Raw genomic sequence first — 16,653 nt, 5'->3', positions numbered from 1 at the left:
ATCAAATTCGAATCTGGTGAGCCAACCCGTGCACACATAGTCATAAAATTATTTGTTCGAACTTGGAACTAAAACCTTATAGTAGTAGTATTATAAAATATGATCAATGCAAGATGCATAATTCAATATTGAATTGAAACATACATGGCTTTTTAATGTAAAGACCATATATAATGTTTTTATTACAAAGTCAATATAAAGATTTTATTCAATAGTCATATTAATATCGTGAAATATTAGAGTGACTCATTTCTAATATAAAGTTTATGCTACTTTAATTCTTATCATCTATCACCAATTTAGCATTAAAACACGTTGGAGCCAAAATAGTAATATATAAATTAATTAAAATCTCAAACCACTCATACTAACGATTAAAATTATTTGTCGGGCCAGTCACCTAAAACTAAAAGTAATTAAATCTAATTATGCTATGTGAAGGTGTTAATTTTGAAAATTATAATATTGGGATTTTGAAATTTTAGATGAAGTGAAAACGGTAGCACATGTCAACTTGAAAACGACTGGGCTTGTGAGGACGAAATGAATTTTCAAGTGATTTTTATTTTTTATAAAATATTACAACTATATTATAGTATAAGAAAAATCAAGAGGGAGAGAGATGACTCAAGCTTCTAGTACTCCCTCCCTTCCAAAGAGAATGACCTCTTCTTTGGGCGGTACAAAAATTTATACAACTTTATTTGATGTGTGAAATGAAGAGAGTAAGTAAGAGAGATGAATAAAGTAGAGATAAAGATGTTTCTATGTTTAGGAAAAAGTCATTTTAATTAGGACAAACTAAAAATAAAAGTGAGTCGGTCATCTTCAATGGGATGGAGGGGTTACTTGGTAGGAGTAAATCATTCTTCGCGTAAGTAATTTACATCATAACAACAGAGACTGAAAACAAATCTTGAAATTATTGAACCAACTAGTGAAAATGAAGCCAAAGTTAAACCAAGTAAAACTAGACCAAGTTTTTTTATTTTTAGATTTTAGTGAAAATGAAGCCAAAGTTAAACCAAGTGAAACTAGACCAAGTTTTTTATTTTTAGATTTTTGTGAAAATGAACCATCCTTTGAAGGCCAGCCATGAAAATGAATGTCAATAATGACTTGGCAATTTTCTATAATGCCCCTAACGCTTCCACAAAAGCCACCTACCCATGAAGAACATTAATGCAGGACGAGATATGTAAAAGACAAACGCTATTTAACAAACGATAATATTCATTCAAAATTCAAAACTTATCAAGATAAACATGTTAGACCTTAAAACTAATCCTACTCCAAAACGCAATCAAATACAATGAAGAAAATTAAGTAGGATATTACGATGGCAAAAACACAACTGAACCTTAAATTCAGTATGGCTCTTTGTTCGTCTTGCTGTTATATTTTGGAAATACTTTTTTCAATCATGATTCAACTTCGACGTCAAAAATTATATTCCCTCCGTCCCGCACTACTCGCACCTTTCCTTTTGGGCACGGAGATTAAGGAATGAGTGATAGACAAAGTCAACAATTACGGCTGTAGGTATAAATTGTTATTAAAAATGGAAAGAGTGCAAGTAACTTGGGACGCCCAGAAAGGAAATAAGTGCAAGTAGTGCGGGACGGAGGGAGTACCAATTTTAGATTCAGGCAACGAGCAATGTTAGTTGTGAAAAACTTAGCCAATATTTCCAAATTTAATGTTGGTTCAGTAGAACTATATAAGCCGATGCCCAGAACTCTCATTAAAAGAAAAATAGAACCCCCTGCCGTGTACAAAATAAATTTTGTAGCCATATACAAACGTTTTTTTCCTCCCCACATGGATACAAGTAGATAAACGGGAATTAATTCTAACTCCCACATGAGAAAAAAAGTAAAAGATCTCGAGAAGAAAATAATCATATTTGTCCACTGTATATTGCTAACATTAGGAAATGAAATTGAGAAAAAGATTCATTCTCTTCATAAAAAATAGGAGGTAGAAGATTTCTTTTTCGATTCATCCATGGCCTCATTCAAGAATTGTTTTTGATCCAATCCGTATGAATCAATAGAAAAGGCAAATCCCTTATAATACACCAGATCCAGCTCAGTTATTGATAGAGTGAATAGATCTGCCATTTCTTGAAATCTCTCTTTTGATTCAAAATCGTGGTGTAACGTGTATCCTCCCCTATTCTGGTCATGGAATAGATGACTCAAGCGGCTTGGCCGGTTACTCGAGATTCTCGATTATTTCATTTCCTGATGTTAGAAATGTACATTGGACAAATAGGATTATTTTCTTCTTGATATCTTTTACTTTTTTTTTCTCATATGGGAGTTAGAATTAATTCCCGTTTATCTACTTGTATCCATGTGGGGAGTCTCCATTACTTGAAAATAACTTGATCTTAAATGATTTGGATATACACATGATTCATTAAATGAGTTTATGTATTGAATCCTCACGTTAAACTTTGATTGATAACTCATAACTTCGTCCAGCAAAAAAAAAGAAAAATCTTGAGGCCACCCGCAACGCGTCTCGCGGGTGACTCGTATCTCGTCCCGCCGAGGCGAGACGGCGGCGAGACAAGTTGCAGCGCCCCGTCTCGTCCCGGTCTCGCCTAGACGCCCGTCCCACCGAGACACCTCGCGGGCTGCGAGTGGGCTTTGTCACGCGAGTGGGCTTCATCACGCTGACCGTTTTCCTTTTTTTTTTAAATTTTTTTACTATATAAATACTCCTATTTCATCCTCATTTCACACACAAATACACATCAAATCCTCCAAATCATATCCATTTCCTCTCCAATTTTCATCTAACCTCTCATCACAAAATGTCCGGCGACAGAAACTCTGGCGGTGGCGGCCTCGGCGGGTTTGACATCAACGCGTTTGGCGACTGGGGGGCATGTACAACGTGTTGGGTGGTTCTGGTTCGTCTACGCCGGGCACCCACGGCTCGTCGACGTCGGAGGGTACCAACCACCCCATTTTGATGTGGATGCATACGCTCGTCCCTCCGCCCCGAGGTATTCGCAGGGATTATCCCAAATTCGGGAGGATTATCCGGATGAACCCCATCCGGAAGGAGGACGAGGCGGTGGAAGCTCCAGGGCATTCGACGCTGTGGAGGAAGAGGCGGAGGCGGAGGCGGAGGCGGCCGAGGAGGATGAGGATGTAGGCCGGCATCCGTACAGCCGCAAGGACACGATGACGGTGTACAACGCCTGGATCAGCGTCTCGTACGATCCCATCGTCGGGAATCAACAATCCTGGAAGTGCTTCTGGGAAAAGGTCACTGAGGCCTACAATGAGATCAAGCCAAGAGGGTCCCGCCGCCGCACATTGAAGATGCTCTGCGCTCACTTTGACCGAGTCGATAGGGAGGTCAAAAAATTCTACGGCATCTACAAGAACGAAACGGTTCATTACCAAAGCGGAGCCACGGGAGCCAACATTCTGAGATCGGCTTTGCGAGTCTACTTCGACGACACCGGCAAAGAATTCAGACATATTGATGTCTGGGAGGCCGTCAAAGACCAGGAAAGGTAGGCCGGCGGTGTGCGGTCAAGCTCGGGCTCGACCTCGAAGCGCACGAAGCACACGACGGGTGGCCAATACTCGTCTAGTGGGGGCGGTTCGGGCAGCGCCGCACAAGAGGCTGCCTCGCAGGAGGTTGAGGGCACGGCATACGATGCCGGGGGGTCCTCCCATGTGCGCGAAGGCGGCTAGAGGGAGGAAGGGTCGAGGCGAATCAACTCAGGCTGGCTCAGGCTTGGGCTCGAACAGCCTATTATCCATGTACTTGACCGCCACGATGGCAGACACTTCTCGCATGACGCCTCCTTACCAAGCCCATCTTGCCGGAATTGAGTATATGGCAAGACAAATTGGTATTCCACCTTCAGGTAGCTTGAATGCACCGCCACCGCATTCGGGAGATGATTCACCGGCGGAGTAGTTTTTTTAATTTCTATAAAATTGTATTTAAATTATGTTTTTTTATTTATTTTGCCACGAATTTAATTATGTATTTTTTTAGGATTTAAAGTTGTATTTTTATTTTATTTAATGAAGTGTGTTTTTTATTAATTGAATTTATTGGAAAAAAAAATAAAAAATGAAATTGAATGAATAGTAAATTAAGAGATGGTTAAGAGATGGAGAGTTGCAAGTTCTGTCTCTTAATTAAGAAATGGAGTGAAAAGTATAGTGGAGGCATGAATAGTTAAGGGATGAGACGGTTAAGAGACGGATAAAAGACAACGTTGCGGATGGCCTGAACACGTTGTCTATACAGGAGTAGAAAATTCTCCACACTCAACTAGCTAAATCTCCCACGTCTCTCCGTGGACCCCACCCCTGTCTAAACAAGAAAATCCAAAATTAAGATAAAATGAATTCAACCTTTTTTATTTGGCTAAGACTCCGCCATATGTCCTAACCTCATTGGCCACAACTGAGATCATCCCTACCCATTCAGCTCGTTTAGTAGAGTCATAAAATGATAAAAACGCAGCCACCAGTTTTCAATTCTCTCTAAAATTTCTTCATCTCGAAGAAGTGAGGGAGAGACAAATCGAATTAGAAGCGAGAAAGAAGAAGAGAAATGATAACGGCGAAGCTCTGCGACTCGTGCAAGTCGGCTTCCGCCGCCGTCTTCTGCCGCGCCGACTCCGCCTTCCTCTGCCGCGCGTGCGACGCCGACATCCACGCCGCCAACCAGCTGGCTTCGCGCCACGGCCGCGTCTGGATCTGCGAGGTCTGCGAGCAGGCCCCGGCCTCCTTCACCTGCAAGGCCGACGCCGCCGCCCTCTGCGCCGCCTGCGACGCCGACATCCACTCCGCCAACCCCCTCGCCCGCCGCCACGACCGCCTCCCCATCTCCCCCTTCTACGACTCCACCTCGGCCAGCTCCGAGGAGGAGGCCGAGGCCGCGTCCTGGCTCCTGCCCGACCCGAATAGCAAAATTGAGGAGGAATCTGGGTCGCTGGAGTACATGTCGCTGTTCTCCGATATGGATCCGTATCTGGATCTGGATCTCAAATGCAAGCCGCACCAAATCGTCGATAGCGAGCACAAGCATTACTCCGCCGCCGACGGAGTCGTGCCGGTGCAGAGCAAGGCCGAATACAGGTCGGGTCACTACGTACCCGGCCCCGTCGTCGACGGGTTTCCCACTTACGAAATGGACTACCCGAGCCCCAAACCCTTCATGTACAACTTCACCTCACAATCCATCAGCCAAAGCGTACGCTCCTTTCAAACCCCAATTCAATTTTGTAATTGGGGATTTAGCTTAAACCCTAATTCAGTGAATATGCTGAATTTTTTGCTTGAAATTAATTAATTAATTAATGCGAATTGAAACTGTGATTGACAGGTGTCGTCGTCATCGATGGAGGTGGGGGTGGTGCCGGAGGCGGATGCGAGCGAGAGCGCGACGGCGGCGGTGGGGATGGACAGAGAAGCGAGGGTGATGAGGTACAGGGAGAAGAGGAAGAACAGGAGGTTCGAGAAGACGATCAGATACGCGTCGAGGAAGGCGTACGCGGAGACGAGGCCGAGGATCAAGGGGAGATTTGCGAAGCTGTCGGAGCTGGAGGTGGAGTCTGCAGCGTACGGCGTCGTTCCAAGCTTGTAGATCTTCAGCAAGGTTTTTTTGGACATCTGAAGATGATGTTGATGAAGAAGAACGTGCATGTGTAAATATTGAAGTTTTTTTTACTTCTCTTTTTGTGATATACTACCTCACTTTTGTTTCTGCACATCTTCATTAGCAGATATGTTTTGCAGCTATGTTAAGTTATTTGTATTTTTGAATTGATTAGCCAACTGCAAACAAAGCGTACTAAATGATTAATTCTTTAAAAAAAATTAAGCATCCATGAACACATCCATCTATCTTGGAGCATGATGATCGGATAATTTAGTTTTCTTATTCGTTTTTCAGAAAAATAAAACACGAGAATGAACTAGTAGTATATAGATAACGGTATGGCCCACCGTGTATCAGATAATGAGATGTTATTGGTTGGCTGGATTTTCCAATTTTTCTAGAACCCCACATAATTAGATATGGGGCCCACCTCAAATTTAATCAATTTAAAAGGATGCATAACCCGAGGAAGACTACGCATCCGGCGGCACTAACCCCAATTGTTTTCGGAGACCCAATATCATGGACTCGTGCGTTTGAAGTTGCGTGGGGGTCATAGTTGACCTATCGGCCATATTGAGTTGGGCCAAAAGGGCCCACAACGAGTTGTTCGGGGGTGGAGGTGGAACATAGGGTGCGGGTTCGGGAGCAGGGGCAGATGGAGTCGCGGCGCGACGTCGTTCGGCCGCCGCCTTCTTCCTACCTTGCGGTCGGCGTCGGGAACCGCTTGGTCCGGCATCGGGGCTACCCAAGTTAGCTCCGGCGAGTTGGCTAGCCACTTCTTCCGAGCCGGAGTCGGATAGTGCTACCGACCGTGAGCGTTTGGAGGAGCCGCTAGAGGAGGATGTTATGCCTCCCTTATACTTCGGGTGCGTCCGCGTCTCCTGCCAAACGTTAAGATATTTGAACGACTTACCGTTCATGGATTGGTAGGTGCTCAGCGAGGCGGTGATGATGTCGACCTCGCTTTGGCCGCTCCCGGCATTCCGGGACTCCTGGATGAAATAGCCGTTGAACTTGCCAATTTCTTCGTTGGCTCGGCCGATGCAGTTGCGCACCATACTCTCGTTGCGCTCGATCTTTCCCGGCGGCCGGTGTGCATTGTACCGGCTAGAGACGCGCCACCAAAAGTGATCGCCGGATTGGTTCGTTCCAACCACCGCATCTTCGGAGATTTCCAAGTACGCCTTGAACAATCTTTCCATCTCCGCCGGTGAGTACGGTGTGCGGACACCGGCGCGAGATGGAGGATTCGGCATTTGGGAAGGGGCGCGAGGCCTAGGCTCCGGTGTCCACCCGTAGCGCCCATCGGAGGCACCTTGATCGTCGATTGGGTATGGCCGGTAGCCACTCGGAACGCCCGAATCTTGGGTGAGAGGAGGGGCCGAATATTCCGTTTCCGGACTAGGAAACGGTTGCGAACCGAACCATTCGGGGTTCCAACCGTGAGAGCCGCTTGGGTTGTCGTCGTTACCGGACATAGTGGTGTTGTAGGGTGTGAGAGGAAGATGAAAATGGATATGAGAGATTGAAGATGAGAATGGAGATGAGAGAATGATGATGAGAATTGTGTAGTGAAAGTGTGAATTTTTGGGAGTGAAATTGGGGGTATTTATAGATGAAAGTGTGTATTTTTGGGGTAAAAAAAATAAAAAAAAAATTAAAAAGTGGGGAAAAACGGTTATAAACGGATATAATTTTTTGGGGAAGTGAAATTTTTTTTTTTTATTTTTTATCGGTTTTTTTAATAAAAAACCGATTTTTTAAAAAAAAAAATAAAAAATTGTTTGAAACCAACGGCTATGCCGTTGGCGAATGGGAGAGTGACACGTGTGCGTCCGCTGGCACGGACGTGCTCGATACATCGAGCAGCGCCGTGCCAGCGGCGCGGTTGCAGCGGCGGCGGTTCTTCGCCTTGCCGCTGGCACGGACGGCGGTGGCGCCAACTGCCACCGCTGCGGATGCTCTTATGTTTTTGTTCAGCATTCGTTGTTAAAATATAGCTACTGAATGCGATTTTGAGACATTGTTCCAGCGATACCATGATCTCTTGAATTAATCACTACTAGTAATTTATAGTGTCACCTTAAAAATTTTACATATTAGTAGCATAATTGAAAATCTAATCCGATTGACAATTATCTCACATTATCTCTCTGGCCTTTCCTCAGTTTTATGTGATAACAAATCTTTTCAAATTTCAAACCAAACTAAACAGTGAAGGAAAGGAGCCATTTGAGAATTAAAGAAGTACTGAGTACAACTATATCCTAAACAGTTCCGTAATACTAATATCTAAGATCCATTAATTTTGAAGACATAACTAGCCTAGCGGTAAAATGCTCTTCATAACAAAGTGAAAGCTCATATGCTATTTATATAGTTCACTCTATTATTTATTATTTTCAATTATGCTCTGATAAGGGTAATTCCCTTATCAAGATGCCGGAGACGATAAAAAAGAAGTCCCGGAGGCGGAATCCCGTCGACAACTCAAGCTTAAACAAAGTGCGTAAAATAAAACAGAAAGAAACGTAAATTCATATATTCATTCATTTAATGAATGGAATAACAATGACACCTATTTATAATGCTAAATACCCTAACTTAAAGAACAAGAAAATATCCTAAACATATATGAAAAATATATGACAAATCGCTAATTAACTAATTAATAAAGATATGTGGATCTTCATATAGATACGCACGTATCATGCTCATATTTGAGATCATACATAAATTGGATCTTTATTGGCTTTTTTTAAAATCCTCATAGGAGCCATCCAAAAGAAAATCCTCCACAACCGTCACCTCCCTACAATTAACTACTCCACAATAACTTTAATCCAGTTTCCCTAAAGCTAGTGGTCAACTCAACCGTCAACTCCATCATTGAACCTTTGACGATCTTCCATCTCGCGCCATCTTCTTGCCCTAGTTGAATCAAGGATAATGTAGTAGCCGGCGAAGAAGCTTGGATAGGAGGCACAATACAAAGTAATGTTAGAGCATGCGCAACGGTGGCGTCCGTCGCCACCGCCGTCCGCGCCGCTGGCACGGACGCCATCCGCCGCCGCTGCGCTCGTACCGCTGGCACGGCGCTGCTCGATGTATCGAGCACGTCCGTGCCAGCGGAGGCATACGTGGCGCGCTCCCATTCGTCAACGGCTCGACCGTTGCATTTAAACATTTTTTATTTTTATTTTTTAAAAAATTGGGTTTTTATTAAAAAAACCGATAAAAAATAAAAAAAAATTTCACTTCCCCAAAAAAAATATATCCGTTTATAACCGTTTTTTACACCTTTTTAATTTTTTTTCATTTTTTTTACCCAAAAATACACACTTTCATCTATAAATACCCCCAATTTCTCCCCATAAATTCACATCAAACTACACAACTCTCATCATCATTCTCCAATATCCATTCTCATCTCCATTCTCTCATATCCATTTTCATCTTCATTCTCTCATACCCTACAACATCACTATGTCCGGCCAAGACGATAACCCTTCGGGCTCCCACGGTTGGAACCCCGAATGGTTCGGTTCACAACCGTTTCCTAGTCCGGAAACGGAATATTCTGCCCCTCCTCAAACCCAAGATTCAGCCGTTCCGGGTGGCTACCGTCCATACCCAATCGACGACCAAGGTTCCTCCGAAGGGTGCTACGTGTGGACACCGGAGCCTAGGCCTCGTGCCCCTTCCCAAATGCCGATTCCTCCATCTCGCGCCGGTGTCCGCACACCGTACTCACCGGCGGAGATGGAAAGATTTTCAAGGCGTACTTGGAAATCTCCGAAGATGCGGTGGTTGGAACGAACCAATCCGGCGATCACTTTTGGTGGCGCGTCTCTAGCCGGTACAATGCAAACCGGCCACCCGGAACGATCGAGCGCAACGAGAGTATGGTGCGCAACTGCATCGGCCGAGCCAACGAAGAAATTGGCAAGTTCAACGGCTATTTTATCCAGGAGTCCCGGAATGCCAGGAGCGGCCAAAGCGAGGTCGACATCATCACCGCCGCGCTGAGCACCTACCAATCCATGAACGGTAAGTCGTTCAAATATCTTAACGTTTGGCAGGAGACGCGGACGCACCCGAAGTATAAGGGATGCATAACATCCTCCTCTAGCGGCTCCTCCAAACGATCAAGGTCGGTAGCCCTATCCGACTCCGGCTCGGAAGAAGTGGCTAGCCAACTCGCCGGAGCTAACTTGGGTAGCCCCGACGCCGGACCGAGCGGTTCCCAACGCCGCTCCCAAGGAAGGAAGAAGGCGGCGGCCAACCGTCGTCGCGGCTCGACTCCCGAAGCCACTCCCGAAGCCGCTCCCGCTCCCGCTCCCTATGTGCCACCTCCACCCCCGAACAACTCGCTGTGGATGCTCTTAAGCCAACTCAATATGGCCGATAGGTCATCTATGACCCCCACGCAACTTGAAACACACGAGACCATGATAAAGGTCTCCAAAAACAATTGGGGTTGATCCCGCCGGATGCGTAGTCTTATTAGGAGTTTAATTATGTAATTTTTAATTTTTAGGATTTTAATTATGTAATTTTTAATTTTAAGGAGTTTAATTATGTAATTTTTAATTTTTAGGATTTTAATTATGTATTTTTTAATTTTATTTATAATTTGTAATATTTATTATTGTTTTTAAATGGATTTTAATATTATGGAAATGTTATTGTTTAATTGAATTTTATATTAATTGTGCACGTCCTTGCGGAAGAGCACAACTGTGGGTGTTGTGCTCTTGCCAGAGAGCAGGCATGAATAATACCGTCCGGGCCCACAACCGTACTGCTGGCAAGAGCACATGCTCTTAAGATCATCGTAAGAGGTACTAGGGTTTCAGGAGTTAATGAAATCTTCTTAAATGTGCAATTGTTGCAGTATGTAGAAATGAGAAGACACGAGAAAGAAGAGTACAATGAACCATAAATATACCAAAGATGACTAAAATAGTAATCCCTCCATCCCGATATAGTATAGATGCATTTGTTTTAAGTACGGGATTTAAGATTGTATAAAGTGAATTAAGTGCATATAAAATAAAATTAGGACAACATAATAAAGTAGAGACATGAAGAAGAGATAATAATGGAAAAATAGAATATTCCCTCCGTTCGCGAAAAATAGGGCACATTTCTCATTTTTGGTTGTCAACGAAAAATAGGGCACATTCAAATAATATGGACCCCACATTCCACTAACATTACTCTTCTCTTACTTTTTTCCCTTTTTTCTTACTTATAATATGGACCCCCACTAACACTACTTCTCTCTTACTTTTTTCCATTTTTTCTTACTTTACCAATTCTACATTAAAATCCGTGTCATTCACAAAGTACCATATTTTTCATGGACGGAGGGAGTAAGTTGTTTTTGTTTTGCAAAAATTGGAAATGACACAACTAAATTCGAACAATCCAAAAAAATAATCCACAACTTAGCTACATTTGGACATAAGGACTACAACATTTAATTATATTCCACCAGAGTATAGGTCATTTGTGGTCCTAAACATATGACAATTTTATGATTTTGGTCGAGAAAATTATCTTTTGAATTATTGCATCCTAAACAAATGAAAACAGTTCGGATTTAGTCCATTTTGGACGGAACCGTCAAAAATTGACGGTCAACGTTAAGTAAACATGTTTTGACTGAATTAACAAGTTCTAATTAATTTATTTAATTTACTTGAAAATAAAATATACTATTATTCAACAAAAAATATCATTCTTGTTGCTTCTCTCCCTCTTAAACTGAAATTAATGAAGCATCCCTCATTCCTCAAGTCAGTTCTTCTCCGTCCGCTGCCCTCATACCGACTCCACCGTGGCACTAACAGTCGCCGGCGTGCGAGCCAGATTTTGTTCATCTCTCTACCGTCGTCACTCATTACCTCTCTCTACATGAAACAACGCGCCCAAAACTCTCTCTGTTTCACCATAGACTCTACTTTGCCTCTCTTCTCTCTCGTCTGGTCGCGGAGGACCACCGCCATCGCCGGCGTGCGGCGGTGCGACGTCTCCTTCCTCTTTCCCAAATTGCCCTCTCTCTCTCACTCTATCTCTCTTTCTCTCTCGACCTCACCGCAGTGCCTCTCCTACCTCATCGCCTAGTCGACACCACCCCCGTCTTCGGTGAGCGGCGGCACGCGGTGTTGGTCTCCTACCTCATCGCGAATCGGAGATGAAGCTTGGCTGTGGCAGTTCAGCCAACGCCGTCGTGTCCTTCGTGTTTCAACCGTGGGGTGCTGCCTACCATCAGTCCCCAACTCCTCGCTGGTTGTCTCGCCATAGCCGCTGCTATTCGAACAACCGGCTCGCATCTTGGTCCGGCAGCCCCAAACTTCGATTAAAGGTTCGTTCTTAGCGATGGGGGGTCCCAAACTTGCGTGCTGACTCGAGGGAGGATCAATATTTGCAATACCCTATTTTCAATTTGAGGGAGAGAGTAGTGATGAGAATGGGAATTTTTTGGTAAATAATATACTCCCCCTTGCTCGAAAAATAACCATATTGTGAATGAAACGGGTTTTAATGTGGAATTGGTAAAGTAAGAGAGAAGTAGTGTTAGTTGAATGTGCGGTCCATATTATTAGTAGTGTTTAATTGTGTTAGATAGCAAATGCGAGGTCATTTTCAAACTTGATCTATTTTTCGTGGACAACAAAAAATGACAAATATGGTCTATTTTTCGTGGACGGAGGGAGTATTTAAATTTTTGGTAAATTAAATATTTCAATTAGAAGTTGTTAGTCAAGTCAAAACATGCTTAATTGGAGTTGACCATCAATTTTTGACGGCTCCATCCAAAATGGACTAAATCTGGACCGTTTTCATTTGTTCAGGATGCAATAATTCAAAAGATAATGTTATGGACCAAAATCATAAAATCGTCATATATTTAAGACTAAAAATGGCTTTCCATCGGAGTTATCTACTTACAAAGAACGCATAGGAGGAATCTCCCGGATACAAAAGCAAGAATGGAAACCTGGATACGCCGAGGCCCGGCGGCCGCCGACTCCGCGGCGGCGCCGCGGCTCCCTATTGTGGAGAACGGATGCGCCGAGGCAGTCAGGGGCGGACAGCCCTTCGCCGAGTAGTCGGCGTGGACGGAGCGGGGGAGTATGAGCCACGACGGGCTATTGCGCGGCCCGGTGAGCCACGGCTGCCAGAATACGATTTTCTTAATTTTTAAAAAAAAATTTCTTCATTTATTCTATGTGGAGGTTTATAAATGTGGAGGAAGATGAAGTGAAGAGAGAGATAGAAATTTGGGGAAGATGAAGTGAAGTGAAGATGACGTGGAGAGAGAGAGAGTGTGTGTAGTATTAATTTATGTGTTTTAATTATGTATTTTAATTTTTTTAAAACACAAAATTGTGTTGGAATAAATTATGTGTTTGAATTTTTTAAAATTAAATTATGTGTATTTTTTTAATTATTATAGTCCAATAATTTGTATTCTAGACTGTATTAAAATATGCCAACAATTGATAAAATAATGTGATTTGTGACTTGGGAGTGTCCACTATTGTTGTGGACATTTTTTTGTGGCCGTGGAAAAAAAAGTGATTGTGGATAAAAAAAAAAGTGGCTTGTCCACTAAAGTGTCCTCCTTATTGTGGATACTCTAAATATCGATACTGTAAACCAAATTTTAGAGGCATTTACTTTTCATTATAGATGAAATAAATGACTATTTTATCCTCGTTAAAATTTTATCATCGTTATCTGACCCTCAATGAGATGAATTTAATAAAATTAGTTCAAATGATACTTTGAAGATTAAATATCATAAGTGGACTTGTCAAGAATTTTAAGAAATGTAATAAAAAATGAGTAAAAAAAGTTAATGGAGTGTAAATACTACTTTTATATGGAGTAGTATTAGTTTTGAATTAAAATGTGAGTGAGAAGAGTTAGTGGAATATATGATCCATTATAAAAAATAATATAGTAAAAAGTAAACGAGACACTTAATCGTGGATGGAAGAAAAAGGAAACTTGACACTTAATCGTTTAGCTATAAAGGCTAATTTTGTAAAGTAAATGTATTCCAAGGTAATCTCCAACCATTTTGCCTTACATAATCATGTGTTATATGTATAACAATAGCAATGTGGCAAATGACAGCCATTTTAATTGAGAATAAATGAGCATATTAATTTCTACATTAATTGTATCTCTGTAACATATACAATGGAAACCAAATTTCTCCCTGTATTTGAGGATTCAATTAAATTACACAGTTACTTTAAATCTTAACATATACCAGAAACAAATAGCATAAAGTGTAAAAAGTGGAAAAAAGATAACCTCAAAAGCAAATGATCCACAACCCATCGCGAAGCCTCCAGTTAAGCCTTTCCAACGAACTCCACGTCGAAAAAAAGAACTGAATCTGGAGGAATAATGCACGATCCTGCACCACCAATTCAATTATGCACAATAGTTAACCTTTAACAACATCAACAACAACAACAATAACGACACAGCAACAACAATAATGACCAAAGCCGTGTGGTTGAAAATTGACCTAGTTCAAATTCGTGGAACAATCAGTTTTAACCACCCTTTCATGTTTTAAGTCATAACATCTTCGTTACAGCTCCAAATCACCAACGGCCAGATGCCTTGGACAGCCAGTTCAAATGACTTTCTCTATGTATGTCTCACTGAATCTATATTCCAACTATCTTAAAGAGTTCTATGTGTTCAAAAGTCTCTTTTATAAATGTTGCTGATTTCAAGAGTCTCTCATGCATGAACTTATCTTTACTTAGTAGCCGATAAAATAGTTTACTTTATGTAGTGAATGCCAGACTGGAGTGTTATGATCATTGATATATATAGAGAGTTTGAGAGTTGAGTTCTCATTCATTGGTTTTCCTGACTGGAAGTCGAATTTAGCATCGCTTTGTTTCAACTCATCAAATTTACATGACACACATTTGTATTCACATCTTAAGTACTCGTTATCTTGATTATTTTGTTACTACGGAATATGCATCTCAAATCATTCATCAACCATAATGATTTCATAATATAAAGGTCATTATGCCTATGTAATACCTCCTTTGCAGCCTGCTCCCCTCATGCCATATCCTAGTGCTGGAGGAATTTTCAGCTTGCGTTTACCTCCTGCAATGAACTTAACAGTTAAACTTCATTTACACATACATCCCCCCCCCTCTCTCCAAAAAAGACTTTCATGTATGAGAATGAGACGGATGATGGTAATCAGGGATGGAGCAAATCACCCTGGCCGTTGTATCGTTTCCCACTTATCGTATATAGAGAAATGTATTCACACGTTCAAATCGATTCCTAAATACAAAAGTGTATAATCGTTTGTCTACTTTCAAAATCTTAGCTCCGTCCTTCATGATAAACAATTCAACACACTGAATTTGACACAGTAAACCACAAACTTTCTATATACTCATGAGAATATATTTTACTAAATGTATGATGCGTGTATTTCAAAAGTAAAATTTAGAAATGAGAACCAGGTAGCATGGGTGGAATTCCTTCTCCACCTAGAATTCCATCATCCCATCCTTTTATCACCTGCATTAATCACAATCACAATCACTTAATTTAAAGTTTTCAGATGCTGTTAGATCGCATTTCATCGCATAATCACATACTAATACAATAATTTGAGTAATGCAGATATCCAGTTCAACAAAATAAACTTTAATTCCGAAAATAAATTTAAAAAGCATAGCCTAATTCAGAAAATAACGAACCTCACCAACTCCAACGCGAAACGTGAGAGGCTTCCCCCTATTGTAACTACTATCAAACACCTTCCCGTCCGGCAATCTGCCGATATAGTGCGCCTGCAATTTTAATTCGATTAAATACTCGTATACATCAATTTACACATTATTACGAGTATTTTTTCAGCCGCTGCAACTACAAATTGAAAGCACAATGCGAGGCATTCAAAAGGATTAATTTGGATTTGCAACCTTAATGAGCTGGCCTTTAGCAGGTGAAGGTCCGGTTCCGATAGCCTTGTCGCAGAAGGCGAGACCTGAAGGAGCTGCCGTGTACTCACACGTGTCCGAGGTGGCGCTCTCCGCCGCCGCTGCGTCCGTCCGCGGATGAAGAAATTGAACAAGGCTGAAGCAGAAGCCAATGCCTACAGCTTCTCTTCTGCTCAATGGAGGTGAAATCGTTGCGTTTAGATTCAATTTGAGAGCAGAGGATTGAACTATCCATGGCTTCCTTCTGGTGAGAGATCCTAATCTGTGAGCGGGATTGTAAATTCCGATTGACAATGGAAGGGAGCTCATTTTCGTGATTCGGAAGCAGCCACAATTTTGGAAAGAGATAAATTGGAGTAATTTTATGTAATTGAAAAAATATTCGTATGAATATTCATGGAATTAAAGTAGGCTTATTAGGCTTCGTATTGGGCTTATTAAAGTTGGCTTATTGGGCTTGGTATTGTGCATATTTACGATAAATTGTCTTACAAAATTTTATAATACACGAAAATATAGTCGAAATTACACGTCGACTGTGTAATTTTAGGTAGTCAACGTGTAATTTGGATAATCAATGTGTAAATTCGATTGTCACGCACTCACGTCAATATTTTAATTGGCAGAAAAATTTTTTTATAACATTTTATTCTAAAATATGAAAAGATCTATACTAATTATCAAAACAATGAGACATTAGATAAACATCGAATCACAGTATAATGGAGATATACTTTGGAGTTTGGATTGAGACAATATAATGGAGATAATTTGGAGCCTATAGTCTCCAATTTTTGCTTTCTTCGTATTTCATAAATTCTACTAGAAACCTTCAACTTCAAAGTCTAAGAAAATCACAATTTGCAGTTTACTATTTTTTTGATTTAGTGTGTTGCTAATAATTATTTTTGATGGTATTATATTGCTAATAAGTCTAAGAAAATTATATTAAAAAAGAAGAAAAAAAACACCTACGTCTCCACAA

At 41.5% G+C, this 16,653-nt stretch overlaps 2 protein-coding genes across 2 annotated transcripts; one reads left to right on the top strand and one right to left on the bottom strand.

The window, feature by feature from the left end:
- The first annotated feature begins 4,496 nt into the window (after positions 1–4,496).
- LOC121778139 (zinc finger protein CONSTANS-LIKE 4-like) lies at positions 4,497–5,813 on the top strand. The gene is made up of 2 exons (XM_042175442.1): positions 4,497–5,241; positions 5,374–5,813. Exons 1-2 carry the CDS (start codon positions 4,600–4,602, stop codon positions 5,632–5,634), a joined length of 903 nt encoding a protein of 300 aa, XP_042031376.1. The 5' UTR covers positions 4,497–4,599; the 3' UTR covers positions 5,635–5,813.
- Positions 5,814–13,809: 7,996 nt separating this feature from the next.
- On the bottom strand, positions 13,810–16,045 carry LOC121778222 (peptidyl-prolyl cis-trans isomerase FKBP13, chloroplastic-like). The gene is made up of 5 exons (XM_042175536.1): positions 15,651–16,045; positions 15,426–15,518; positions 15,183–15,243; positions 14,746–14,814; positions 13,810–14,095 (listed from the first exon to the last, which is right to left on the bottom strand). Exons 1-5 carry the CDS (start codon positions 15,975–15,977, stop codon positions 14,031–14,033), a joined length of 615 nt encoding a protein of 204 aa, XP_042031470.1. The 5' UTR covers positions 15,978–16,045; the 3' UTR covers positions 13,810–14,030.
- Positions 16,046–16,653: the final 608 nt, after the last annotated feature.

Source organism: Salvia splendens, chromosome 19 (genome assembly GCF_004379255.2).
Source record: "Salvia splendens isolate huo1 chromosome 19, SspV2, whole genome shotgun sequence".
NCBI classification, from domain to species: Eukaryota; Viridiplantae; Streptophyta; class Magnoliopsida; order Lamiales; family Lamiaceae; genus Salvia; species Salvia splendens.
This window is presented reverse-complemented; position numbering and strand designations above follow the sequence as displayed.

Coding starts and splice junctions, on each gene's coding strand:
- LOC121778139 (XM_042175442.1), top strand. CDS start 4,600: ATGATAACGGCGAAGCTCTGCGACTCGTGCAAGTCGGCTTCCGCCGCC. Junction 5,242..5,373: donor CACAATCCATCAGCCAAAGC/GTACGCTCCTTT, acceptor TGTGATTGACAG/GTGTCGTCGTCATCGATGGA.
- LOC121778222 (XM_042175536.1), bottom strand. CDS start 15,977: ATGAGCTCCCTTCCATTGTCAATCGGAATTTACAATCCCGCTCACAGA. Junction 14,815..15,182: donor AATTCCACCCATGCTACCTG/GTTCTCATTTCT, acceptor AGTTCATTGCAG/GAGGTAAACGCAAGCTGAAA. Junction 14,096..14,745: donor GGGAGCAGGCTGCAAAGGAG/GTATTACATAGG, acceptor TTGGTGGTGCAG/GATCGTGCATTATTCCTCCA.